This window comes from Eurypyga helias, unplaced genomic scaffold, assembly GCF_000690775.1.
Source record: "Eurypyga helias isolate BGI_N326 unplaced genomic scaffold, ASM69077v1 scaffold12841, whole genome shotgun sequence".
NCBI classification, from domain to species: domain Eukaryota; kingdom Metazoa; phylum Chordata; class Aves; order Eurypygiformes; family Eurypygidae; genus Eurypyga; species Eurypyga helias.
Window position 1 is genome coordinate 34,928 of NW_010229042.1, and position 26,801 is coordinate 61,728.

Here is a 26,801-nt window from a genome sequence, read left to right on the forward strand (position 1 = left end):
CTTTAACTGTTGTCACGGTGACGGAGGTAGATCTTACCTTTACTGGTAATTTAGAAGGAAGCTGTTTTGTTTTTTCTTTCTCTACCTGCTCTTGTTTTGGCAGGGCTGGAGTTCTTCTAGCTAGATTACTCCTATGTGTATTTTTTACAGGAATCCTAGACCTTGCTTCTAGACAGGGAGAAGAATTATTCTGCGTTGCTTTGTCAGGCTTACTAGCCCCTCTCACTTTACCCCCTGTATTGCTTTGGAGGTTATTTTGTGAAAAGCCTTCTTTTACTGAGCTGGCCTTTACAGGAAGCTTTGATTTTGCTCTAGCTCCTACCAACTCTGTTGACTTTTTCTGCTCTCCGTGTGGTTTTTGCTTATCTCTTACTCTGTGTCCTTGTGTTGTCCCTGTACCTTTTCCTGAAGTGTTTTTCGCTTGATTAGCTTTCTGGAGGGAACATTTCGGTTCCAAATGTTCTTTTAGCACTACATTACAGGTAATATCATCTGTGGGGACAGCAGATGAATCCAAATTGTTGTTGTTATTAAAATTATCTTTTGGAAAATCAGTGTTCTCTGTTTGCCTACAGCTTGTCTGGCTAGAAGCTGAACTCACAATCACTGCTACAGTTTCATTTTCTAATCCCTGACCACTTGGCATCACAGCTTCTATCTTATCTGTCACTTCGCCAGGGCCATCTTTCTTCAGAGTCATGGTGGAAGCAGAAATTCCCATTTTAATTGGTGTGCGCAATTTGGGATCAACTTTAGAAGCGTTTACCGCTGCCGATGATTTTTCCAGTGAGTTACTACCAAGTGTCTGTTCCATGCAATCTCCACTGGCCTGGATGATGGGCTTATGTTCAACTGCTGTTGTTTCTACTGGTGTCTCTAGGTTTGTTTCTACAGTGTTGTCCCCTGCCTGTGGCTGTGTGATGGCAGTGACTGTACTTTTATCCCCTTCCCCCTTGTCCCCTGACTTCCCTTCAGAAGTATGCTCACCAATCTGAAAAAATTGAAGTCTTTCTTCAACAAAATCCCTCTTGCTCATGTCAATTGCACCACTGCGAGTCATCTCAAACATCTTCCCTTCATGAAATGGGAAGGGGTTGGGCTCGCTAGTTGGCGTACTTTCATCTGTTGGAGTTCTGGCTGGAGTTGTATCAGGTGTGGTTGCTTGAGATCTGTCTTCCACTGCCAGCCCAAATGGCTTAGCCTCATCATCCCTTGATTTAGTCTCAAACACTTCGTCGTCACCTCGGTTATTGGACCACGGATCAAAATCTAGACTCTTGGTGGCCACCGTTTTGAAAGGCGTTGCAAATTCTTCGTCTACTTTGTAACTGAAGTACGTATCAGGAAATACAGTCCTGTCAGGGTGTCTGCCTTCCAAAGTGAAAAACTGTGCCCCTGACTTCTGTTCACTCTTATCTCCGGCTCTCTCAGAAGCTGGACCCTTTGAAGGCGCTTTGTCTTCTTCAGGGCCTACCTTGCCTTCCTCCTCAATGACTTCAAGCTTACTCTGGCTAAAGCAGCGATCAGTCTGCTTTACAATGCCTTCTGTAGTCCATACGTCCTTTTTGGTTTCAACTGCCGGACCTGCAAGTTTAGAATCACTCTCAGTTAAACCATCATCTTCATCTTGCAAATCATAACCATCAAGAGAGTCAATCTCTGTCGCATCAGTGTCATGGGAGAATTCTGCAGTGGTTGCTATGGAACACTCTGTGACAGACTGGTCATTGTTATTCCCATTTTGCACTACATCGTTCTGGGGCGAATCAAGCCCAATGTCAAACTCATTAGGTTTCCCAGAAGTGGGATGGCCTAACTCTTTCTGTTTCTCAATCTTTTCAGGGGCTCTGGGCTTCGAGGTTTCTTTCTGGTCATCTTCCAGCTCCTTCAGTTTGAACGTATACTTTTTAAGTGGAACAGGTTGATAGAGAGATTCATCATCACTGGAGTCACTGACATCTGCTCCCGGCGGCACAGGAGACGGCGGCTGTACTCTTATGACGGGTTCGGCCAGTTGGCATTTGTCGTGTTCATCTTGCAAGTTCACCTCTGTCATCTCTACTTCACCCTCAGCGGAATGATGAGGCTTCTTCTCCAACTCGCCTTGATCTGCATCCAGTGGTGGAGGAGGAGGGAATTCGATGTAGGCAACTCTGTTACCTTTGGGTCTTTTGTTCGAGTCCTTATTTATATGATTAGATAATGCTTTGTCAACTTGTGGTTCCTCAACCTCTGCCTGTTTTACAGATGTTGACTTAGCCTCTGCTTCCTCCTCTGATTCCTCCGACACCTCAGGTATAGGACTGGGCTTGCCTGGGATATAAGCTATTAGTGAGTCGGGTGTTTTAGATGTAAACTCGTAACTCACTTCCTCTGAACTTGGTGTTTCTGGTGTTAAAGGGCTTTTACCAGAGCTATCTATAAAGGACACTTGCTCTAGTGTGTCATCTTCTGGACTGCCTTGTGGAGAAGGAGGCTGTTTTTGCTGTCTAGCTGTGTAAAATGTCCCCCTCGTCTCTTGCACTGTCTTACTCTCCTGACTAACAATTTTTTTAATATTTCCTTGTTGCACCTCCTTTTCATATTGCTTCCCTACTTGAACAAAACTGACATAAACAGGTAAGGTCTTAATTTCTTTTACTCCCTCAGTGCTTGCTAGTGGTGCAACCTTATCCAAGTAATCACTGGCACCGGGGTCAACTAACTCACTCGAAGGAAATTCCTTTCCTGGACTACATTCTAAAGAATCTGGGGATTTGCTAGGGGATATCTCCATTTCCTCAACAGGACGACTTAGACCTACTGAGCTCTGCTGCTTGGTAATTTTTCTGATTTCTGAATGCTTTATCTTTTCATCTTCCACATAATTAATCTGCCTCTCAACTTTCTCCTTAATCACAGCTGACTGGGATACTTTTGCTGAGAGTTCATAGACACCATCAAGCGTGCCTCTCTTCTCCTCAACAATTCTGACTGGAATATGGGACACAGCAATTTCTTCTTTCCTTTTGGATATTTTATCAGTCACTTCACCATTACGTTCCCCCTCCCTGACAACAAATTCTCTGTATAAAACCCTTTTTGAGGGAGATTTTACAGTCATTTCCTTCACTTCTTCTGAATGAATTCCATTTGCTGCCAGTTTGTGCTCTGTCACAGTGATAAATTCACTTTTTCGGTCAGTTTTAGCTTCAGCATGATCAACGTGGTTTTCTTTTACTGTATCTGGAACCAGCACATGTGAAAGCTTTTCTTTTTGTGTTTTATGATTAGAAGTTCCAGGACTTTCCCACGTCCTGTAGATTTTTTTGTCCCAGTGTCCCTTCGTTGCTGAGTCTGAGCCATACGCCAGGTCTTTTGTCCGCGGGTCTGGATAGTATTCTGACACGCCTTTGCTCATCTCAGTTCTTTGTTTTTGCGTGTCTGAAGCATGGAAGTCTTCGATAGCTTTCCCTTTACCTGGAACAAAATCCTCCTGTATTTTCACCTCTTTCTGTACAGCTGGGCTCCCATCAATGAGCTCCACTTGCTTTGCGTGTTTCTCTCTGGAGTAAAACTGGTACACTGGTAACTTACTGTCTTGCAATTTCTTTACTGGGATTTTGGACTGACCATCCAGCTTTTTGTCTTCTTGAGTTACGTCCTTACTCCTTGGACTTATACTCTGTTCAAATTTAAGCCTAATGGAACTGAGCTTTGATTGCTTCAGCTGAAACCCGGACTGTGAAACCTCAGGTACTCCAGTCTGCTGAGCACTTCCTTTGTGTTCCATAGTTTGTTTAGAGTCCTCTGCAGGTTGCACAAATATCCTTTTTTCAGGGCTGCTGGGCAAACTGGACGCTTTTCTTTCATCCACCTTGGGAAGGAATTTCCCATCATGTGCATACTGCTTCACCTTACTCCATTCATCTCCGGACGACGGTAATTCAGAGAGCAGAACTTTCTCAGGGCTGCTGCTGGCAGAGCTCTGGCTAGAATGTACTTCTTTGCCATTTTTTTTATGCTGCTTTTTCTCAGGAGACTGTAGCTCATCATTCAACTTCTCTGTTTTATCCCGAAAAAACTGTGATACTTCAGTCAGTTTTTCTTCTGCCTCTTTAACAGTCCTGTCCACCCTGTCTTCATACATCAACTTTTCTCTACCTCTGTCTAATCTGTCCTCAGTAAAGCGCATCCACATCGCATGTTTTGGACTACTAACATCTCCAGTGTAGTGTAACACTGTCACTTTATCATAATGATCATCTTTAGACATTTTACCTACACCATTTTCAGACACATCTTTATAGATTTTGGAGAGAATCTCTTTTTTGGGGGCAGTAGCTAGTTTTTCTCTGCATCGTTTATCAGACCCCTGTAACTCTGCACTAAGGGGTAGAGCATGGTCAGTAACTGACTCCTCAGTATCAGAATGAGACACATCTAGCTTTTCTGAAAGAAGCATTTTCTCAGCAAACCTGTAAGACTCCCCTCTTAGTTCTGACAACTCATCATCATGGTATTCTATTGAGTGCTGACTCAAAAGCTTCAGTGTTTTGTAAGAGTCATCAGACATGAGTTGAGCAGAACTAGGGCGACTGTCTTCTTCCTGGGACACGGGAGTGTTAACTCTAGAGGATTCCAGATAAGAAGGAAGTGACTCTTCGGCCGTGAGCTCCTCTTCTTCTTGCTGACCTTGTTCGTCTGAACAAGGAAAAGCATCATGTTTTTCCAACTCTTTTAAGTTAATATCTCCCCGAGGTAAGTCTTTCTGATACACATACATTTCTTTTTCTGGATGCTTTTTTGTTTCTCTAATAATGACTTCAGTAGGTTCAGCCTGATTACCTTTTTCAATATGGACCTCTATTATTCGCTCCAGTTTGGGTTTCATTTTGCTGTCCTTCTCTGCATGCTGCGGTGAAGTTTCAGCAGACTTGCTAACATCGGACGCTACTGATGATTTATGTTCAAACAGACCTGCCAGTTCTTTGGAAGGGTCACGTCCAGACTGAAAGGCTTTCATTATGTCATGAACAGACATCGTTTCCTCAATTCTTTCAGACGTGCTTTCAGTGCACGGAGGTTTATGATAAACCATCCTAGTTGTCGTAGTGATATGCGTTTCTTCTTTTACTCGGACACCTTTACTAAGGACACACTTATGGTCATCTTCTTCGCTGCTGCTGGCTTTCATTTGAAAAGCTTTAACCTTCTCTTTAATAGATCCAGCAGGTTTTTGCTCCAGCTCCATAAATGCCGGGGTAGGTTTTGAGGGTGGTAGCTCCTCTGCTTTCTGCTCGGGAATTTCTTCGGATGACGGTTCGTAGCTGCGGATAACATGAACTACTTCAGTCCTCGTTTCCGTAATGACGGGAGGGATGGGCACATCATGGAAAAGCGGTTTTGGCCCTGTGCTTTCAGCACTTTGTGGGGCAGAAGGTGTCTTTTCACTCCTCGTTTCAAAGCCGCTGTCAGACAAGGGACTTTTATCTTGATCGTGTTGAGAAAAGTCATCTGGAGACTCTAAAATAGTATCTGTCCCGAAAAAGGAATCTGCGATTTTACATAACTCCTTTTCTGATGTTGAAGGCCTCATGGAGGCTGGAGGCATTTTAAGTTTGTGTTCCTGCAAAGCAATAGCTGGTTTTAAAATACGTTTTTGTCTCTCTTCACCTTCTTTTTTCCCCTCTTCAAACTTGTACTTTATGTTTGTTAAGGAACTGCTACCAATATCATTCGCTAAGTAATCAATAACTTTTGACAAGCTATAATCCTTTTCCGACATGGTTTTAGTTTTAATTTGGACCTTTTCTGGAACAGATATAGGAGGGCTCGTCAAAGCTTGCTGTCTCGCTTCATCAATCTCCTCTGTACTGAACTCTACCCAGTCATCCTCAGACAGGTGTCCTTGATCACTTTTGGATACTTTAGCCGACCCTTTACTTTCTAAACACACATCTTTTTTCAGAATCTCGCTAACTTTCACTAAGTCCTCTTTTACTTTCTCAACAATTTTAAAGGGCTCTTCATCATCAATTCTACCCTCTTTTGGTATCTCGGGTTGGAACGGTTTGTCCTCTGCGACATCTGTCTGCAATATTGCAGTCATTCTTATTAGATCCTCCTTCATTTCAGCAACATCTTTCAGTATCTCCTGACTGGAGGATAAAGAAGATGGTGTGGACAATTTGAGAGCAGAGGGTGCTAAAAACAAGGAAGATTTTACTGGAGATGAAGTTCGATTAAAGGGAGGCTGGGTGCGTGCCTCTGTAGTCAATGTTTTAATGGGTGACAGTAACGCAGCAGCTGATTTTGTAAGTGAAGACGACTCTGGGAGCTTCTTTAATGCTGGTTCGGACAAAACATTGACTACAGAATATACCGGCACTGTTATTGTTGATGAAGTTACTGATGAGGTAGTTGCAGATATTGACCCAAGGGCTGTGTACAAAGCACCTGCCGGAGGAGTTCTCATTGACTGGAAAGCTGATGGTGCTGAAGACACAAATGACCTGAGTGGAGAAAATGACATTGTTGTAGCTGTTGATAACACTCTCTCAGCTGTGTCAGCAACTGCGTTAGCAGCACAAGTTGCAGAATGTGCAGCTGCAGCGATCTTGTCTTGAAAAACAGCTGCAGCTTTGGATCCATTTATTAAGTTGGCAGAAGATGGGTATTTCAGAGGTGACACAGACCCGTTAAGCAACGGTACATCTGTGTGCCCAGCTACATGTTTTGCTGGCGACGAGAGAGACGAGGCCATCATGACCTTAGAGGCGGAAACGGCATCAACTGCTGACTTAGCAGGTGACACCACTGACTTGAGAGGGGACGATAAAAGTGAGGATGCTGATGTGATGACCGATTTAAGTGGCAGACTTGAAGAGTACATGTTAATGTTGGATTTGGGGGATGCTGGAGGCGTCATGGTTATGGATGATCTCTCCAAGAGAGATCCTGCTGTAGTTACTGGAGATGTCCGAGAGGGGAAGGTGGTAGTGGATGCCAGCCCTTTTAGACTAGTAGCTTCTGTGACTGCGGGAGCTCTGACGAAAGAGCCTGAAGTAACCTGCATACTGTACGGAGGCTGCGATACCACAGTTTTTATTGGTGAAGAGATTGTCCGAAATGATCTAATCGGAGATGCTACATCACTAACAGATTTAACTGAAGATGTGGTAGAGGCTCCTAATGTAGATTTGATTGGAGAAGCAGAAGAGACAGACCATATTGATTTTAATGGGGAGGCTGTAGGAGTGTTAGAGGAAGAGCTTGATAAGGAAGTGAAGCCTGATTTGGTTTGCCCAGGCACTGTAATTGGAGCTGTTGTCCATGACTGATAGGGTCGTGTTGAAAAGAATGGCTTGTATGAGTAAGTAGCAGGTAGGGATCTTGTTGCTCCTGCACTCCGTTCAACCGTTTCTTAGATTGTTAAATTAAAATCAAACATAAAAATCAACAAAAATGATTGAAAAAACAGAGAGACCAGAGAAGAAAATTGGTCAGTAAAAGTTGTAATATTACAAAAAGCAAGTACAATTGTTTGCATGAGTTATGATGAAGGAGGCAAAAGAAGATTTAAAAAAGGAAAGAAAAAAATAGGAGTGAGCCATATACTGATGACTGGGCCAAACCAAAAAGCAACATGAAATGAAAGACACAAAGCACATAGCAACCAAATCTGCAAACAATGAAGACTAGAAAAACACAAAGAAGGAATCCGTAAGGTGAAAATAAAGCCACATCAAAATTTCTTCTCTTACTTCCTATTGACTTTCTGATGTGCTACTTCTGAAATATGCGTATTGGTTCTATTTTGCCTGTTTAGGTATGTCTCTGCTTTGTGCAACTATTAGAATTATCCTTTTAATAATTTGTGTTGCTGTTGTTCTATTCAGATACTGAACCTATACAAAATATAAACTTGAGTAAAATGACATTATATAGCTAAAATCTTTTTTTTAAAGCACTCAGAACTATATCATGCAGAACCCAAAATTCCTTTAAGTGACAGGCAATTGATGTGCAAACTGTGAAGCAACTGGAATAAATTCAAATCTATAATTTCCATGCACAATTCGGATATGCTTCACACTCACAAAGCCAATAAGAGCAAGAGCTTTTCTGAGTCAATATTTTTACAAAATAATAAAAATAAATAAAGAAAAGGAACTTTTGCATTTGTTTCTCATGCGATATTCCTTTTGTTTGGTAAAAACTAAAGTAAAACTTTCCATGAAATGATTTTAAGAAGCATATGTCATACATGAAACATGAAAAGTATGATCTATGATAAACGTGAGCAAGCAAAGCGACTGAATCCGGTTTTATTCATGCACAATACATCAGGTCAAAACGAGCACACAGATTACTATGTTTTGTATGCTGTATTAAGCACAAATATGTAAACCTTACAAAACCATTTCACAAGAGGCCATTAAAAGAAGAGTACACTTTTTCTACAAGATGTAGTGTCTTGGTACCTTTTGAGGAGATTTCTTGTATCAGCTCAAAGGCAGACCTGTTCAACTTTACATTTCTCAAAAGGTAACGTTAGAAAAGCAGTCAAAGAACAGTATATTATGCAAAAACTTCCTGGCAAGGACAAACCTGTCAACTGTTATCATCCCCCAGAACACTCAGCTTATTCATAGGCACTTTGAACAAAATCATCATCCACCACATTTTACATCACAGGAGGTACTCATACCAGAAGACAGTATTTCTGGGAATCCCATTACAGCATACGTATCCTCTGATACAGCAACAACATTCAGGGAGTTGACATTGAAAGCAACTTAGAGGGCTTTTTTTTCTTTGGAGTTAGAAGTGGAGCTAAAATACCCAAACTCATTCAACATACCTTTCTCTGAAGTTACATTAATAATTTGTCAAACCTGCTTGATCTGTCTTACAGACAGACAGTAATTTACAGTGAAAGAAGCTTAACAAGGCTAACACTAAACTGTTAAACTTAAAGCACACACAGTCTTATAGAACAGTCAGTACTCAGGATACCACAGGTCCGTATCCTGCAAGGAGAAATGCGCTAGTCCTACAGAAGCCAATTAAGGGCCCAGAAGGCGATGTGGATGGCTGGTGATATTGCAGTATGAGAACACTGAGGTTGAAGAGAGCTTGAATACTAGGCCTGACTGGCACAGCCTAAGTCAAGAAACATCCATTTTTCTTGGTAATTTTATTTTGAAGCACAAACATACTTATTTCCCCCAAAGAAGAAAACATAGTGTACTCCATTAAATGAGCTAGACTTTATTATGAATATTAATTAGCAGCAGCTGCTAACATTCACCGAAAGTTCATACAGTCCCATGCCCAAGAAACAAACCCCAGAATCATTCTGGAAAGAACCAACAACAGAACAACTTGTTCAGCAGTTTGTGTTTGGAAATGTCTTTACAGGGACCCTGCTGCGCTGGGATGAGCCAGCCTGCCACAACTGGCTAGTGAGGCAATCAAACCAACGGGCTCCCCTCTCAACTGCTCTTTCTCCTGTTAAATCATGGATTCAGACACGATGAAGATGCTTTTTCTGTGCTCCTTATTGCAGTCGAGAAGAAGAACCGGTGCAAAGAAAATTGAGCAATTTACCAGCATGTGCAGTTACGACATAAACAGCAGGGAACTGGGCAATTTGACTATTTTGAAAGAGCAAAGAAATCCCCACAACCACGCAAGACTTTAGGAGTGGGATAATATTGTAAAACGTGGTTTTATATGACAGCGCTTTTGGCTACTGGACACTCTTGGCCTTAACAGTTTCCATCACTCTGCATCCAAGATTTTATCAGAAAACAGATGTTAGTTACTACCTTCTGGGCACCAAACTACACTTCCTTGCTTGCAGCTGGTAACGGAAAGCACTGAGTGAACCCATACGAGCGGTCCCGGCTCAGCCTTGCTCCTCTTCAGCTGCAAGCAGCGAGCCAGGCCTGAGCAGGTTTAACCCACTGCAGCCCTCCTGTGGGGACCTCACTGCTGGGAGGAGCCGAGGGACCCTTCGGTCCCTCTCCCTGAGCAGGGGTAAGGACAGGGAGGCAGAGGAATACCCCATCTGCCTCGCTCCCTTCTGCACAGGAATTTGCAGGGGGCCAGAGGGAAAAAACCTGTATGTGTGCAGATGCATGCACGAGCTAGTGCACGTAAGAAGAACAAGCTGTGCTGCTACCAAAATCGCGGGAGCTGCGCCACCAAATTCACTGGAAATAGGTAGAGGTTCCTCACTCCTATCCAATCACTGGAGCAAACACAGCCTGTGGCAGAAAGCAGCCACAGCAGCAGCCCTGGCTTTGTGCTGGGCAGTGTGCGCCCGCTGAAGAGCTGCGCCTCCAGGACCACGACCTCCCTTCGCACCTGCATGGCGCAGGGGTACTGCAGCTGCTGCCTACACACTACGCACGCACAGGAGGTGCTGCTCAGGCTGATGGCCCAACCACTGTCTACGATCTTCCTTGGCAAACACAATCACTTTTCCATGACTTTCCTGGGCAGCCTCACAGCCTTAAGTAGTAACCATTGCCAAAAGGGACAGAAGAGTTAAAGAATGGCCAAGAACCTCTACTGTGATAACCCATCTTTCTTTTGGGTTCAACTCAAGTGGGTTTAGGTTTTTTCCCTACCAACCTTTTGCAAATTAGACTTAATGGACCTTTGGTGAATAAATAAGACAACTTCTTCTTTTTTTTTTTTCCTCCAATGAGGCCTGAAAACCTAATGTAAGCAACATGCAGTCACCAAACTCCTTTCAAGCAACTTCCTTTTCCCCTCTCGCTCAGCTCCCATCAAGCCTTTGACAATACCTTAACAGTCCATCAAGATGTCTCAGCAGATCTGATAGCTTCTTCAGATGTTATATGCTTGAAGTCTTCTTCCAGGCCTGGGAAGTGTAATACATTCTGGAGCACATCCAATCCAAAGAAGCCACAGATCTTATAGGATAATTAACAGCAGCCATCCAGTGGGAACTCCCAAGACCCGATGAAGCTTGTCTATGGGTTTTATGGAATTATATCAAAGGGTCTGTTGCAGGGTAGCAACTGAGAAGTCACGAGGGGAAAAAAAAGGCAAGAGAAAGCCTGGGAATGGGGAACAATAGCAGTCAACCTCAGAGAGAAGAGGTGAGGAAAGAGAAGCTAAGCCAAATACATTGTTGTATTTAAAAAGGGAAGGAATGGAATGCCGCAGGTCTGGTCAAGGGAAGCCTAAGTTTAAGAGGAAGCAATGTGTGGTGCCAGGGAATAAAAAGCATCTGCAGGGAACAGAGGAAAAAAGGGAAAGGGAGGAGAAAGAAAAGGCAAAAATATAAAACATGAGAGAGTCCGTTTTGGCTACGCATCTAAACATTCAAGCGCTTATCTGAACGGCATTTTCCAGCCTCGCTGAACTTTTGCATCACATGCCTTTCTACAGCAGCTCTCCCTGATCTTTCAAAGGGAAGAGGAACAGATTCTTTGTGAAAGAAATTTGTAATCCTCCTATACTCTGAAGCCACATGGCATTTTTTTCACTTATTATATTTTTACTTAACTAACACACGTCATTTGCCAGTCAGGATTCTTCAAGCTCTCACAACATAAGAGTTCACAGACCATCCAAGAGTTTTGGTTTAGACAGGCATTTTTTTCCTTTTTTTTTTTTTCCCCCAGAGCGACACCAAATACAACGTTTATAGAAAAAATGTCTCTTCTTATGAAAAATCACATATATATGGTTTAGTACTTTTGTAAGAGCAACTCACTCATTCCAGGCTCAGTCAGATAGCTGTAGCGCTTACGTAAAGCAAGGGAGACAAAGTTCTGGCGCCGGTCAGCTTTCTCCGTCTGCAACAAAACATCAAGCTGTTTAGTGCCTTGAGTACCCCTATCCCCCACGTGAGCAGAACAATCAAGCTGCATTTTGCGGTACACATCCCCAGGAGGGAGAAGGGATGTTTCTGTTCCACTTCAGGAAGGCATGCCGAAGCCAAATGTGGGCAAGCAGGCAGGGAATGGACAAAGGCGGTCCCCATTCCTGTCTGCCATGGAATGAGTGTCAGGCACTGTGGAGCAGGGAGCTTGGCTACTGGAGGTGGCAGAAATCTGCTGTGAATGACTGCCCTTCTGGAGCAAAGCAGGGAAGGGACTGCAACCCTAAGACGTGACCCCACGGGTTCCTTCCTGCTCACAACATCTCTGCTTATGAGGCAGAAGAGCTTAGATAGCAAATGTAGCTCATGATCCTGCCTTAAAGTATCTCAGAACTGTATTATCCCATTATCACTTAATAAACTGCTTCACACTACTAGAAATGGTATGATATTACACATTCTTTGTAAAATAAACCACCTTTGACTAGAAACAGGAGATCAACACAAAAGACTACAGATACAGACATAAAACATTCATAAGAGTACAGCTTAGACCGATCAAATATTTCTCCCCAAATTAATATGTCCTGAAAGCACATACACCACAATGTACACTGGCTTTAAAGTGAATACATTAAGGACAAAAAAAAGGCATGGGAGGGGATTTTTTTTTTTTAATAGGCACAAAATGCAAAGATGCAGATTAGAAAGCAGACTACTATTGTTAAATAATCTATTGCATCGTAAGTCGCTGCGTTCAGTGGCGTAGCTGCTAATGTGATGCCTTAAATATTAAAAGACCTTCAGAGATCATCTCACTTGATTATGGAGCTAAAAATATGGTTTATTTAGAAAGAAAACTATTGTTATAGCTACATAATACCTCACTGGGAACAAATCCTGTGAAAACAAAGTGATGTGGTTGCTACTATTATTTTTTAACATGTAAGGAGTGTTTTGGTTTGGTGTTTTTTTATTATTTTAATCAGCAGGTGGCTACTGCTACTTATTTGCCACCAGGAAGAGAAGAAAACTTTCCTGCTCGGTAAACAGGATACGCCTATGTAGTTTCTTTTATAAAGTGATCTCATTTATTACTACTCCTAATGAGTAAAACCCACCCAATTTTCTGACAGCCTAATGCTGTAGTTTCCACCAAATGGTGGATTTTCAAGCTGCAAGTATCTGAGGTTTATTTGAAAATCGATTTGTACCCAATATCTATAAAATGCTCTTGGCTACTTTGCTTTTACCGAAGAACCCAGTTATTTTCAGGAGTAAAATATTATAGGCCACTATTGTGGCCTCAGAATACTTCCTTCCTTCTCAGAAATACAAGTTACCAAAGCACTGGCAGTATTACTCCAAGAGGTAAAATCACATCTACTAAACTTTGATTTTACCAAAAATAGACTTGGTCTGAATTTTGTAATTATATCCTTTTTCAGAAGAAAATGAGTTAAATGTTAGACTGTTATTATTCAATGCTTGGTTTAACTTCATAATATATAATCATGTTTTTTCCACATCTGTGCACTTCTACTGTTTTGCAACAGACCATCAGACGTCGAGGATATGGTTATCCTGTAGGTGTCATTTTAATGCCATAGTTAAAAATAGTTGTTTGGTTTTTCTAGAACATATTACTTTGCTTCACTAAATCTGAAGGAAATAAAAACAGAAGACAGTGTTTATATTACCTCATCATCTTGATCTGACTCTGTTTCCTTTTGGTCCCAAGATGCATTGCAGAGACAAGGAATATTATAATGGACAGCAGGGAAAAGAATATCAGGATATGAAAAGGACCAAATTGGGAGCACAAAATGCAAGCTGATTCATAAGGCAAAGCAAATCCAAAATGTCAACACAAAAGAAAAACAAAGAAGTCTTACATCCAATGCAAATCAACACGTGACATTACTGAAAGCATAAACCTATGACTTGCAGGCTGAAGCATGAGCTGTAAACAGAAGCATAAAAATTATAGGAACTTGACACCACAGTAACGAGAGACTTTAAAAGCGTTCTACACACAGGAAACCAATAGAACATAAATATAAAAAAAGCCTTTATCATATTCCAAAGCATTCTCATTACTGGCACTTCACAGGGTTTCTTTATCACTAGCAGGAGAAAAAAAAAAAAGACAAAAACGAAAGGAGCAAAAATAAAACCAAACCAACCCTCAGGAAAATGTTTACTTGTCCTAACAAATACCTTTTTGTGTGCTGGCAGAGTGATATTCAAGTTGCAAACAGCTGTTTGTGGCAGTCCTTTCGTAGTCTTTGGTTCTTTCAAAAATGACAATCGACCACAAGGTTCCTGGCTGGTATCTCTTACCTAGAAAAGAAATTTTAGTACAGTGTAGTAGGATGTAGTAATGTAGTAATAGGAGGTTTCTGGAGAGTTTCTCAGAGTTTCTCTCCATAAGAAGCTATCTAACGGGTAAAGACCAGCGTTACTGAGCTGGAGTTCAGCCTGAGGTGACGGGGAAAAGGTGTTACCATGGAAGAGCTAGATCAGCCTGAAGCTCCCTGACGGTAAATCCTTGCAAGGCAAGATGCTGAGCGAGTCCAACCAGGCAGTTTCATACTGGGATACTACCAAGAGACATTTTCTGCTCACCTTCATCTTTTCTGCCATGTTCTGCCCTTGTGTTCACCAAAATGCTTAAAAAGTTCTTTTGCACAACAGCTGTGATACAGCTAAGGAAAGTGAGCATCCCTTCCTGGTAATTTAGAGATGAACAGTCTGCACACACTTTTTGGAGACTGTTCTGCGGTACAGTATGTTACTGAATGCATCTCCTTTGCTTAGTCCCTGGGAAATAGTGATCTACTGGTAATATTCTGGAGGTCTAACTTGAGATATGGTTTTAATAAAAGGCTGTGAATCTGTATCATGGGTGTACTGGTCCCAGCTCTGCCAGCAGCTCTTTTGTGGCTTCATGCAAGGCACCCTCTCCGTGTTATTCACATATTACACAATGACACTTACATCCTCGGGGCAACTTAGTCCTATTGTGCTGAAAAAGTGTTAGCACTAGGAATAAAAAAAAACATATCAGCAGAATTATTTGGCTTGTTTTGCTTTTACCTTGATAGAGAATGGCAGTCTATTTTCTTTGAAAGCATAAAAATTAAAAACAAGCTGCTGTCCTCCTTTAGTCAAAGGGGCCAGATTTCCATAGCAATCAACATAAATCGGCTTTCCTTCCAGTACCTAGCAAAGCAATAAATATGTCAATAAAATCTCTTTTCATAGTAGATCCATGCACGTAAGTATGTAATGATTTTCCCCATCACAGTTCCTGAGTTTAGCACAAGTCCCCACTCAGATTAAATTCAACAAATTAGAAAATCACTCAGCATTATAGCAAGGTATTAGGAGTACAGGCAGCTTGGGAAACCATGAGTGGCTCTGCTGCAGTAAGAATGTGTAATTTCCTTCAAGAAACAGCGTGTTAGTGACTACGTATTCACCACAAACCAGTCCTACTCATGACTGTGTGACTGTGGGGCCAATGAGCAGGAATTCCAGGTCAGCCATCCGCAAAGCCCAACCAGGGCTACTCGACAGCAGCACGTGTAAAACCCACGGCAGACTGGCCTGGGGCATCCCTTTGGAGACAGGTCCTCATGTTCCCCCCACCTTGTCCTTTTGTGGACTCCTTTCAGGAAATTTTTTGACATAGCCTTGCTGTGAACCTTTATGGGCTTATAGTGGCTTTTGCAGGATCTGTTGCAACTCAGAAAACACACTGTCCATTTATAAGAAAGAAGCCAGCTTAAGAAATATACCTCAATGTCTTTGCTTCTTGCAACTTCTTCAAAGTTCTCCTGTTGCTCCAAAGTTTTGTCCACTTTGTCATCAGTCATGCAGAAGCATCGCAAATTGGATTCGACAGGGTCATTCATTTTGGCAAATATCACAAACTTTGCCATATAAGGAACGCATATTAGTTCCCTATAAAGCTGAGTTGCCAGCCCAACAGTCTCTAGTACTTGATGGCAGTCTGCAAGCCAAAATCTGAGTGGGAAAAAGCAAACCATTAAATCCACTTCTCATTATGCTCAAACATTGCTTAAGCCTTTAAAGAGAAACCATGTCCTGCAATCCTCGGCTGTTTTGCACACGTACTGTCCTTGCAGACTTCCCAAAGCTGTAATTCTACTTACAGAGAAGCTTTAACCATCCAAAAATGGGAATACCTGGCAATGAAATGTCGCTATACTTATCTGACCCTTCTCACACCGGGATCTCATAAAACTGCCTATTTTAAGCCCCATTTGAAGGCAAAGCAGGCCAATTGTACCTCTTGTGACCACGCACCACGTATATTGTAGTGTGCTGGTGCTTCACAGTACATTGGATTTGCTAAAACCACCTCCTTTCCAATACATACATACAGCAACGTCGCACCTCCCATATAGGCTGAAACCAAATACGCCCACAGTGAAGTTGCCCAAAGAGGCAGACGTTACACTGTTATTTTATGATTAAGTTTGATGACAATTTCGATACAAGTTATCAATATTTTAATTTGCAGTTTGAATGAGTCTTTTCTGCAATATTTCAGCCCTGATCTTTCTTTGGTTTTTTTTTTCAGCAACTCTGTCCCTTTATAAAGCTTCTTATAGGTGTGAATGTTACGCACCCAATGACAAACTCTTTACCTGGTGTACCATGAATTTTCTCCACTAGGATGCATGATTTGTACAGATCCTGCTGACTGCCTCCAATCAGCATGGAAGTCCACTAACTCCATCAGAATTAATTTCAAACCATGATTTTTTTGGCAAATGATATTTTTGTGAGAGTAGCTTTATGTAATTTTCAAATAAACATCCCACAGCCAGGAACTGAATGTCTTTAACTTTTTAAACAAATATGGTTTTATGAATCCCCCCAATTTTTTATTGAATAAGCATTTCAAACTTTCCCTTTCTATTGCTGTTTGCAGAAAAAAACCCCAAAACCAAACCCCTGTGTGGCACCACAGCCTTTAGAGAAACAGCGTATGTGACTGCCAGGAGACATCACCGCAGCAGAAAAGGCCAGGAAAAGCTTCATGTGCAGCCCTGGCTGTGAGAGATGCTGATAGATAGAGAGTGACAACGCAGCATCTGGTCCATTACCGCTCCATCAGCCTTTGCAAAACACTTGCAGAAGGCCAAAAAACAACCCCACAACTACGCACTTTGTTAACGAAGGGAAACTACTCCCGCGGTGCATTTGGCAGGCTCTGTTACCATACCTGGCTGAAACGTTGGTTGTGAATGAGACACAGTCATTTGAAAATGTCAGCGGAGTGGTGCCTGTGATATCCTCCCACTGCGCAGGTGAAGTGCCTCCTACGTAAATACAAACCGTGGAGATTTTCCTTCAAACACCAAGCATGTACAGACTACATAAGGGTACCTCTAACTTATTTTGCTTCACATATAGAAAGAGAACTGGGACAGTAAATGTTCTCCAACAGCTGAGCTACCTGTTACAGAGTACATCACATATTAGACACCAGAAAAGGATGCTGATGTAAGCAAAGTACACACCTACAGGTCAATAGCAACCCCGCCCTTGCTATCAGCTAGGGTAGAAGTGTTTCTGCAAACTACTTTTGCTGACAACCATGTTCAATAGCCACAGCTGAAATTTTTCATACTGGCTAAATATAAAATAACATTTAACACCTCTTGGCAGAGGAGTTCTGCAATGGCGTGAGATGAGATTCAAAGCCCAGGGAACCAGTGGGAGCCTTTCACATGACCTCAGCTGGCTTTGCTCAGAGAACCGATCTGAACTCTTCTGGACCAAGCATGCCCGTGTCCCCTTACTGGAAAGTTGCAGGAGTGAGCACAGAGGGGTTGCTGTCACAGGAACCTTCGAACCAAGCACGATTTTCTCTAACCTGTAATGCTACATAGAAGTCGAAGGCTGGGCGTCGTGTCTCCTTTGTACCCGTTGGTCACGCCTTCGCCCGACGGAGGTGGCACAGGGATTGTCATGGTTATTGGCTTATGAAATTTTCTTCTTCTTGGCTCCACAGTGACAATGGGACTGAAAGTTGCTTTGTTTCCAAGGATTTTTTTGACAATCTCCTCTGGAACTGGTTGAGCCTGTCAACACAGGAAAAGTATTTAAACTAGAGCTATAAATTGACTATACAAATGCAGAACCATTTTCCAAAAGACAATTCAATTTTCCTTTTATTTTCTGTAGATTTTTTTTTTCCCCCCAGGCATCCTTCTCCTACAGCTCTCAAGGGTGATTAGTAGTACAATTCATGCTTAGTGTTTTTCTCAACAACCCACTTATGATGCCCTAACAGCTAACTTGTAAAGTGTAAAGCTCAGAAAGTTGCCTGCAGTATTTCCTGAGTTTTTCAGAGCGTGTTTGGTTCGGTTTTGGTTTTGCATTTGTGGGGTTTTTTTCCACAGTGATGAGTGCCATAAAATACAGTTTCAAAGTGCAAAAAGAGGCCTATTTTGCACTTGAGAAGTGAGGACTAGGCACTCTGTCTGAGAGATGCTGAACAATCCTCACATCTCTGCCAAATACAAATCTGTGCTCCTGAGGAACACTCTGTACTCTGACTTACTCTCTACTCAGTGCTTCCTGTGCTATTCCACTGTTGATTAGTAGGAAAGAAATACTTGTTTGGGTCAAATTCATGCAGAATGCATGGAGTTATAAGCAAATTTCAGCTTTTCTACCTCCATTTTTTGCTTCAAAAGGTTTTCTAACTTTGTATGAGAAAAAGGAAAAATAGCCAATATGGGAAGAAACGCTACAGAGTTTTTGTCACCTAAGACCTGAACTGAAAAGTGACAGACATCTTAGGGCAACAGGGTTTTGCATTCGTTTACCTTTTTCTTTTTTAACTTTCAAGCTTATTCCAATCAAGCTGACCTGTGACTTGTGGCATTATGTGAACTGCACAATGCATAGATATGCAGAGCATGTAGCTACACTGCTATCTCAGCAGTCACAACGCGTGATGACATGTTTCCTTCACAGAAGAGAGCTCTGGAAAGGCAGCTGTATAACCATAACAGCAGAGCTTCCATTTTCTCAAGATTATTCATCTTTAGATGTGAAATATCATTAACAGAACTGTTCCAGTGTGAATTCCAAGCACTGGAATCCAAACCGGCATCCCTATTTCATGAGCCCATCAGACTTGTCATGTTATTATGCAATTTTAAGTGGTAATTAGCAGAACTCAAAGAAAGAGATACCTCTTATGGAATAATTTTCCCCTTTCTGTGCAGTTTGTTTAAGGAGAGATTAAGGTATTTGCTCTTCCCAGATGCCACCCATTGCTAGAAACACCAACAGTGAACGTCCTAAGCTACAACAGATGTATGCGGGAGGTCTGTGACCCCGTAACAGCTGGCAAACAGCTGCATGAAATCCTTACCAAACACATTCCTATGGCAAAGGGCACCCAGAGACAGCAAGCACCAGCTGCTGTGCTGCCTCAGGACACTGGGACTGCACAGCAGCCGGGCAGCTCATGGCAGCTGGCAGTCATGCCAACAGGAAGACGGCAGGCAATGTCACCAAGGCTGTGGTGGCGCCAGGCCTTCGCTTTTCCCTCCGCCCTTCAGTCGCTAAGCAATAGTCAAGGTGATGATGAAAGGGGAGCTGGGCTTTTGCCACAGGGAGGAAGACTGTGCATCATCTGCACTGGGGGGCAACGAGAGGCAGAGGCTGTGCGCGGGCAGACACGTGCCAGTCCAGATCCCGGCTCTGAACACTACCCACCTTGCCACCCACTACGCAGAAGCAGCAGGCTCCTTCGCTGCAAGCCCCATGCATTAAGACCAACAACGCGTTTGTCGACGCCACCTACGGTTACGAACACGAGGGCACCTTTACCTGAAGCCCCACGCGGATTCTTTTGGTTAGAGCACCCTCGGGAAAGGACGCCTGGACGCGCGGCACCGTCGTGCTGCTCAGCACCCCACCCTCCGGGCCTATTTGGTTACTCTCCTGCTTGATTCGTGAAACCACGGCGAAGTACTGAGGGAAATCCTTCGTGACGATCCTGCAGATACGCTTCTTCTCTAGCTCCTCAACGCTGTCCAGCTCTGGTGAGAGAAGACAGTTAAAACATTCAGGCGTTACTCGCTCAGGTTCATGCCAGACACACCTGTGACCATGAGGTTCTGAATATGCCTCGAAGTGCTTGAGAAGCGGTTTTTTATTTACTACAGGAGAAGAAAAAAATATTCGGTGCTATTAATTATCAAACCACAGGAAATCACAGCCAGTTTGTGAACTATTTAACTTCACGCCAATTGTGCAATCCAGAGTTTGCCCAGCTAAGGCGCTTGAGACAGTTGTCTCCCAGACTGGCATCCATACAACTCTGACCAGACACAGCTCTCCGGTAAACTGTGGATGTGACAGAGCTCTGTCTGCCAGCATGACCCACGGAACCATGGGAAGGATCCCTTCCCACGTCAGGCTTGCAGCCATTCGGGTACCTGCCCCAAAATAACCGCACTGCGCTCCTCAGTTCCCAGGGAAACTCAACGCGTTCTCAGGCACAACTGGAACAGACACAGGTCATCGACAATTAGTGCTCTCAGCCATATTCCCAGCTTACAGGGTCACCAGGGCTCAGAAAGGTGCACGGAGTACCTGCTCATATTAACTAATTAATTAGGTAGATGGCACAGACATATATGCACTAAGGAAAACACTGTGATGTGTCACAAATATAACTATGCAACTATATGTGTGTGTGTGTGCAGTCGTAAAGTCCCTGTGATATACATGCTATTCACAAATGGAGATAATTACACAACTGTCATGCATTTCTCCTGTAATTTCTTGCACTTGGTCTTATCAGCTATTGTAACTGAGTTTCACTTCAACACTCCAGGAGTTTTACTCTTATTTTCTTCCTTATAAAGGGAACGACATTCACGAAGAAGAAAGTTTGTTCCTCGAAAGATGACATTCCTGTCAGATGCAGCAAGAGAAAGCAGGAGGACCAGAAATGGTACAAAAGACATTTATAAAATTCTTACTTCATGTGACTGAGACATTTTCCTCCTCTGAACATGTAAGCTCAATTACAGCTCCAAAAGAATTAGCATACAAATTTGGTGAAATGTCAGTTTTCCATTTTAAAACTTTCAGCAGGTAATTTGGATTAATTGCATAGAGTTGCTGTGGGTCGTATGTACCTACCAGAAGAGGATGATTTCTTATCATAATGTCAGCTTCCATTTACTCTGACTCACAGATTGATATCTGAAGCCCTCTAATGAATTAGGTATTCTGCCTGCAGCCTCTGGAAGCAATGGCTTGTGCAGGAGACAACCAGGCAGGTATAATCTTGACTAGTAAATCCTATGCATTCTCCTGTTTGTTGCTCAAGACTAAACCCGCTGTAAAATGCTCACAGAGATGAAGGATAATTAAAATTTTCCTGAAGTAGAAAATTAGTGTTTTATATAAGAACATTGGAAATCCTTAGAGCCTGGCAGGCACTCTCCTTCAGCGGAGGAAGAAAACGTGAAGATTAGAGTGGCAGAAGAACTGTCAGGCATGGAGAGGAGTTGGACTATGTAGCAGGAGGCTATGTTTGGCCAATACATATGTACGCTTTTATATGAAATTGTCCCCTAAGAGAAACTACAAGACGATAAGCAATCAAACCACCTCTCCGACTGCCACGAGAAACGCAGCGTTAGCATGACAGAAGTAATGAAACAGGGAAAACTAGTCCTGGGAGAGGTCACGTCTCCCGAACACACCTCATGCATTTTACAGAAAGAGCTACCATCATTACTATTTTCCTCAGTTGCTGACACTTCATTCCTGTGCAATGTGGTTCAATTAAAAGCCTTGAAGGATTTTTTGGTTGGTTGGTCAGGTTTTGGAGGGGGCAGGGTTTAACCACAGAGAAGTATGCTGTACACCTCATCTTACAGATAGATGGCAAAGCAGAGCGAGGTAAAGTAGCAAGGTTGGTGGCAGAACTGGGAAGAGTCTCCCAGTGTCAGTGTCTCCCAGATTTCAGACAACAGCCCAAAGAACACCTATGGCCATTATGTTTCAGTTAGTCAAGAGAGAGGTATGGTGAATACGGTGCATGTATGTCATCCCCTGCCACCCAAGTGTATGGTACCCTTGTCCTAAGGTGGCTGGTGGGAGTGATGGAGGAGAGATGAAATGGAGAGAAGGAAAGGAGGGAGGAAAGGAAGATCATTCCTTCCCACCCTCTAGTCAATGCTGCCACACGAGCGTTACGTTAAGGCTCCTGCACAGGAGAGGAGAAACCCAGCTACATCCTCCAAGGTCGGAGAGGGACCTCACATAGGGTGGCTCAGGTCAAGGAGAGCAAACACACCAGTTTCGTCAAGTGACAGGCAGTTGTTGATCAAATTCATCCTGTGTCTAATACCTTTCTTTTTCACTTTCAGATAAAGTAACACACAACAAGTGTCTTCTGACTGGAAACACAACAAGAGAAGCCACAAAACACCTGGCTGTTCTTTGAGCTTCAAGGTGTCTTTGTGAGATCTGGTGTCTCATTTCTCATACCAGGGCCTTAAAAGAGTTTTGCTAGCACTGAAAAAGCAAATCTCACCTGTGCTTAACAGACTGAGCAGCTCTCCTGCAGTACTGGCTACAGCAGAGGTGACTGTGTCACTGTGCAGACTGAAAGGTGGGATGAGCGTAGGATACCAGTTGCCCTACACAGACACATGCCCATTAAGAAACTGCTGTATCCGGGAGGCAGCACTCACATGGAGGAAAGTACAGAAGGATGAAGGCAGAAAGAGCAACAGGAAGGGGCAAGGAAAAGCTGAGGGCAGTGAGACTTGTCTTAAAATTCTGGTGACGAGAGCCACCCTCTCAGTGTCAGTATTCCACATACATAACTGGACGCTCCCAGTGCCACGAGGAGGTCTCATCCTCAAATAAGGCTATGTCCTGTACGTGCCGTCCTGTCTATTTCTGCACACTACCTTATCTTGCCATTCTAAGAGCAGTGTGTTTAAAAACTTTCCTTGGAAATGTGGCAAAATCACTGCAGAGTGATTTATGGCGGCATTTTAAAATCCACCCCTAAACACAGTCACACAAACTTTCCTTTAAAACTTTCCTTTAAAACTTTCCTTTAAATCACTTTCCAGAGTGATTTATGGCGGCATTTTAAACTCCACGCATAAACAAGGTCACACTCTGGTTTGATCTGTAGATTCAAAGAAGTAGTTATGTAAAAACTCCTGCTTCCCATCTGAAATCACACTGTGCAGCTGCAAGCATATTGTAGCCACAAATATTTGCATTTCTTGGCTCACTCACTACTTTGCAAAAGACTGTCAAAAGATTAGCTACCCCAGCATGTGCATGTATACCCACAATTTGTCTGCAGGTACCTGTAAAGGCTGCAGGAATGTAAAAAGCAAACACAAGTTATATATAAAGGGAGCCTGGCTGAAAATACAACCTATTTGGCAATTACAAGACAGAGAGCTTCTTCCTAAGGGGAAAAAACACATGAACTATTTATATATTTTACTTGATTCAAGTTTAAATAAATGTAATATGGCCAAGAGCTGTGAATTGCTACCCTTGTGTTCAGAACCAAACTCCTCCTCTTCCTAAAAACAACAGGCTCCCTGTACTCCCTCAGCCCTGTATTTGCCTGTGTAGAGAGCACCATCTTTAGAATAAAAACGACTGCAGCAGAAACCTGACGGCACCCAAGAAAACCCGACTCTTCACATCATGGTTCATTGTCCTTCCATGATAATAAAAGCCAAGTTCTGTTATTATTTCACGCTGGCTTTAGTGCCCTGGAGCATTGCCTCCTGCTCTGGATTGCTTTGAGCCCAGACGAGGTTTCCCAGCAGATGGTGCTGCTTCCAGGGAAGAGCAGGCAGGATTCAGCAGTCCTCAGGGAGGGCGAGGAAGAAAGATGTCCTCGCTCTCATCCCCGCTGGCTGAGCGGGAGAGCAAATCAGGAAAAGACAAAACAGAGAAACAGATTGCATCTTGAAAAATTCAGCACATTAGGGAGCTGGGAATACAAGTCTCATTGCCCTCCTTCACTGCACAGATAGGAAAGAACTAGTGAATCACAGCAGGTCTAACACCCTGCTTTTGACAGGGAAACGGGCACTCCTGCAGCATGTTATGGCATTAGAGATGACTCTGCAGATGGGTTTTCTTGCAAAGGCATGCTAACCTGGAAATGACCGTGTGGCTCCTTTTTATTCCAATTAAAGACTGCGTCTGCCTCCAGAGTTCATACCTGGAGTAAAATTCTTCCGAATTTATGGCTTCTGAGACACAAGATAACTGCTTCAAGTCTAACAGCCGCCATTAAAAGTTCAGAAGAAAAAAACCAACTTGCTCTTAATTCCACAAATCTGTCTTTTTATGTTATTGCTTAGAAGATGGTTTATACAGAAAAGGTAGCATTTAACTGGAGCAGAATTTTGCCAAGCCCCCTGTACTATTTTAATAGATCTTTCTATGGTTTGGTTTTGTTCTCCTAACTAGAGAAGGATTAAGCTAAAACGAACCGCACAAATAATCAACAGAATGCTCCAGGTGTGTCTGCAGTATTTTTTCTCCTTTCCCTCTCATAAATGATTGCCTGGATTGGTAAATGGCATTTCTGCAGTTTGGTTTTTAAGGTGCTAAAGATTTTCACTCTAAGGGAATAGGCCGGTGTCCCTGATACTTTCTGTGATTCACTGGCTGTACATATACCCACTAAACTCAAACAGCAGCTCCATGAAAGGGAAGAGCCACCTGAAACCCTCAACTGACCTGAAAGTTGTACTCTAGCTCCAAATTGTGACGCTTAGTATTTAGGGCTCTAAATACTGAGGGCTGCATGCCCACCTCTCTCAAAGTGTTTTTATTTATTGAGCTCTCTCCTCTGTAAACTGTGAATTTATCCCCATAGAACCTCTGGAGAGCTCTTTCCTAAGCGATGCAAGTTGGAGAAGTTTAGAACAGCGTTTGTGCCCAGATTTCCTACCCCAAAATGGAATTTTGCTCAACTTGGAGAGCACATGAGGCAAATAAGCAGCTGACAAGTTCTGACTACCTCACCACTGACAAGGCAGCGATACTTCACCCAAATGCCAAGGCATTACTTCCTATCTCCTGCTAGTGCACAGAGGAGGGCGAGATTTTTCTTTCCGAAAGGCTGCATCTACTGCCTTCAACCCTGAAGCAATTCTTCCCCAAGCAATACCACCCTGGGCCATGCTCACTCTTTTGCCTGTTCCACTGCCGTTATATACCCTCCTTCTGTGATGAGGTTTATTGCATTTTTCCAAACCCACTGACCCAACAGTGTTTCTACATGATTGGTTCTACTGTGTTTATTTCAAAACAAATAGCTACAACAGATCATCACATAACAAGCAGATCTTTGTCACTGCTCTGTATTTTTACAAGCTCATGTGCAGTTCAAGTACTTCGAAGCGAAAATACCACACAATCCTGTTTTGCTGTTCCCATTTCCAGATGACCAGGAAATCAATAAAAATGCTAAATCTGGGACGTGCAGGGAGCCCCTCACAACAGCACTGCTCTCCCTTCCATCTTCTCAAAGCTTGCCTTTTGCTGAGGCTGCCCTCTTCAAAGAAAGAGAGGTCAAGATCAAAGGCAAAGCCTCACATAGCTGCCATCCACAGCCTCATCATTTGCTTCAAATGCTTTTGCTGATAGTGAAAGAACTTTCCTGCAGCTTGTACCCACCACACTGTGACTTTCTGTGGGAGGCTTTCCAGAGAGAATCCTGTGGATAAACCCTTATAGAAAAACAAAGTCCAAACCACAAGTTATCCCATTCACGCTCAGATGCGAAGAGCTTAACCGATAGTTTATCAGCACAAGCATTGAAAAATACTTGCTAGGAAAAGCAAGCGGTGGTGCCAAGGGCTCGCTGCGGCCCCAGCCTGGCTTTGCCCGTGCTGGGTCTGCAGGGACCATCTGCCACAGCATCTTCTGATGAACTGTGTACAGCTGAGTCCTCCCATTCTAAGGGACTCTCACATAAACAGCAACATCCAAGCAAAACAAAGGAACCAGACTTCCCAGACGGGCATCAGGAAAGCAGGTTGTGTATTTGTGGGAGGTAACCTCTAACAATACCGTTTCAAAGAATAACGGTCTATGGGCTGAGGTCTACATCTGTGGGAAAGTCCAATATAACTGTTATTTACACTTCCTCGTTGGCTTGGAGCGACCCCCACGCGGGCCTGAGCAGCAGAAACGTGCTTACCTCCAGCTGGGACGTTATTCTCAACTTCATGCTGCAAAGCAACCGTGCAACTCTGCTTAAACTTGGCGAGACTTCAGACCAGAACTGACCACTCGTTTCAGGATGAACAATTTCTCTTTACCCTCTTTCCATCGGTTTAATATGTAACGCACACTGTATCCCCCAAAGTCAGAAACCCCTGCGCTGTTGCTTCTTTAGGTTGGCTTAGCCTGCTCGCCTTAGCACGCCTGCACTAAGGCAAGGCTCGCCAAGGCTCTGAGAAAACGTTTACCTTCATCCATGCCATTGAGTATTTCGGTTAAGTCCTCGTGTTTGCTGTCATACTGGTGCTCCTTCCATGTTTCACCGTTTTCACTTCGAAGGACGATTAGTTCTCTTTCCTTGCCTCGCATTGATCCAAAATGCGGGATCTCCACTATGACAGGGCTAGAGAAAAAGGGATCGTATTAGTTTTAATCCCGTAGCTCCTCACTGCCCTTAATTTCCTATGGCCATTAAGTCCTTCAGAAAACTACAGACATATTAAATAGTTAGCACTGTTATGGTAAAATTGTTTTTAAAATTGCCAAAGCTGCACAATCCTTTATCAGTTAAACTATAATTAATAGACCACTTGAAAATCATCATACGTAGCTCATTTTAATGTAAATCTTCTGAAACAGCTGCCTACAC

The 26,801-nt window shown here is 43.0% G+C and overlaps 1 protein-coding gene across 1 annotated transcript in view; it reads right to left on the reverse strand.

Annotated features, from left to right (window-relative positions):
• LOC104516052 (ankyrin-3-like) overlaps nucleotides 1–26,801 on the reverse strand; it is a gene marked incomplete at its 5' end in the record, with an annotated part of 74,300 nt that overhangs the window by 27,715 nt on the left and 19,784 nt on the right. The window contains 10 exons of the mRNA XM_010160251.1: nucleotides 988–7,404; nucleotides 11,741–11,822; nucleotides 13,549–13,575; nucleotides 14,069–14,191; nucleotides 14,948–15,073; nucleotides 15,652–15,880; nucleotides 17,109–17,205; nucleotides 17,763–17,970; nucleotides 19,736–19,947; nucleotides 26,401–26,555. Of these exons, the coding sequence (XP_010158553.1) occupies nucleotides 988–7,404; nucleotides 11,741–11,822; nucleotides 13,549–13,575; nucleotides 14,069–14,191; nucleotides 14,948–15,073; nucleotides 15,652–15,880; nucleotides 17,109–17,205; nucleotides 17,763–17,970; nucleotides 19,736–19,947; nucleotides 26,401–26,555 (7,676 nt within the window). The remainder of the gene's footprint in view (nucleotides 1–987; nucleotides 7,405–11,740; nucleotides 11,823–13,548; nucleotides 13,576–14,068; nucleotides 14,192–14,947; nucleotides 15,074–15,651; nucleotides 15,881–17,108; nucleotides 17,206–17,762; nucleotides 17,971–19,735; nucleotides 19,948–26,400; nucleotides 26,556–26,801) is intronic.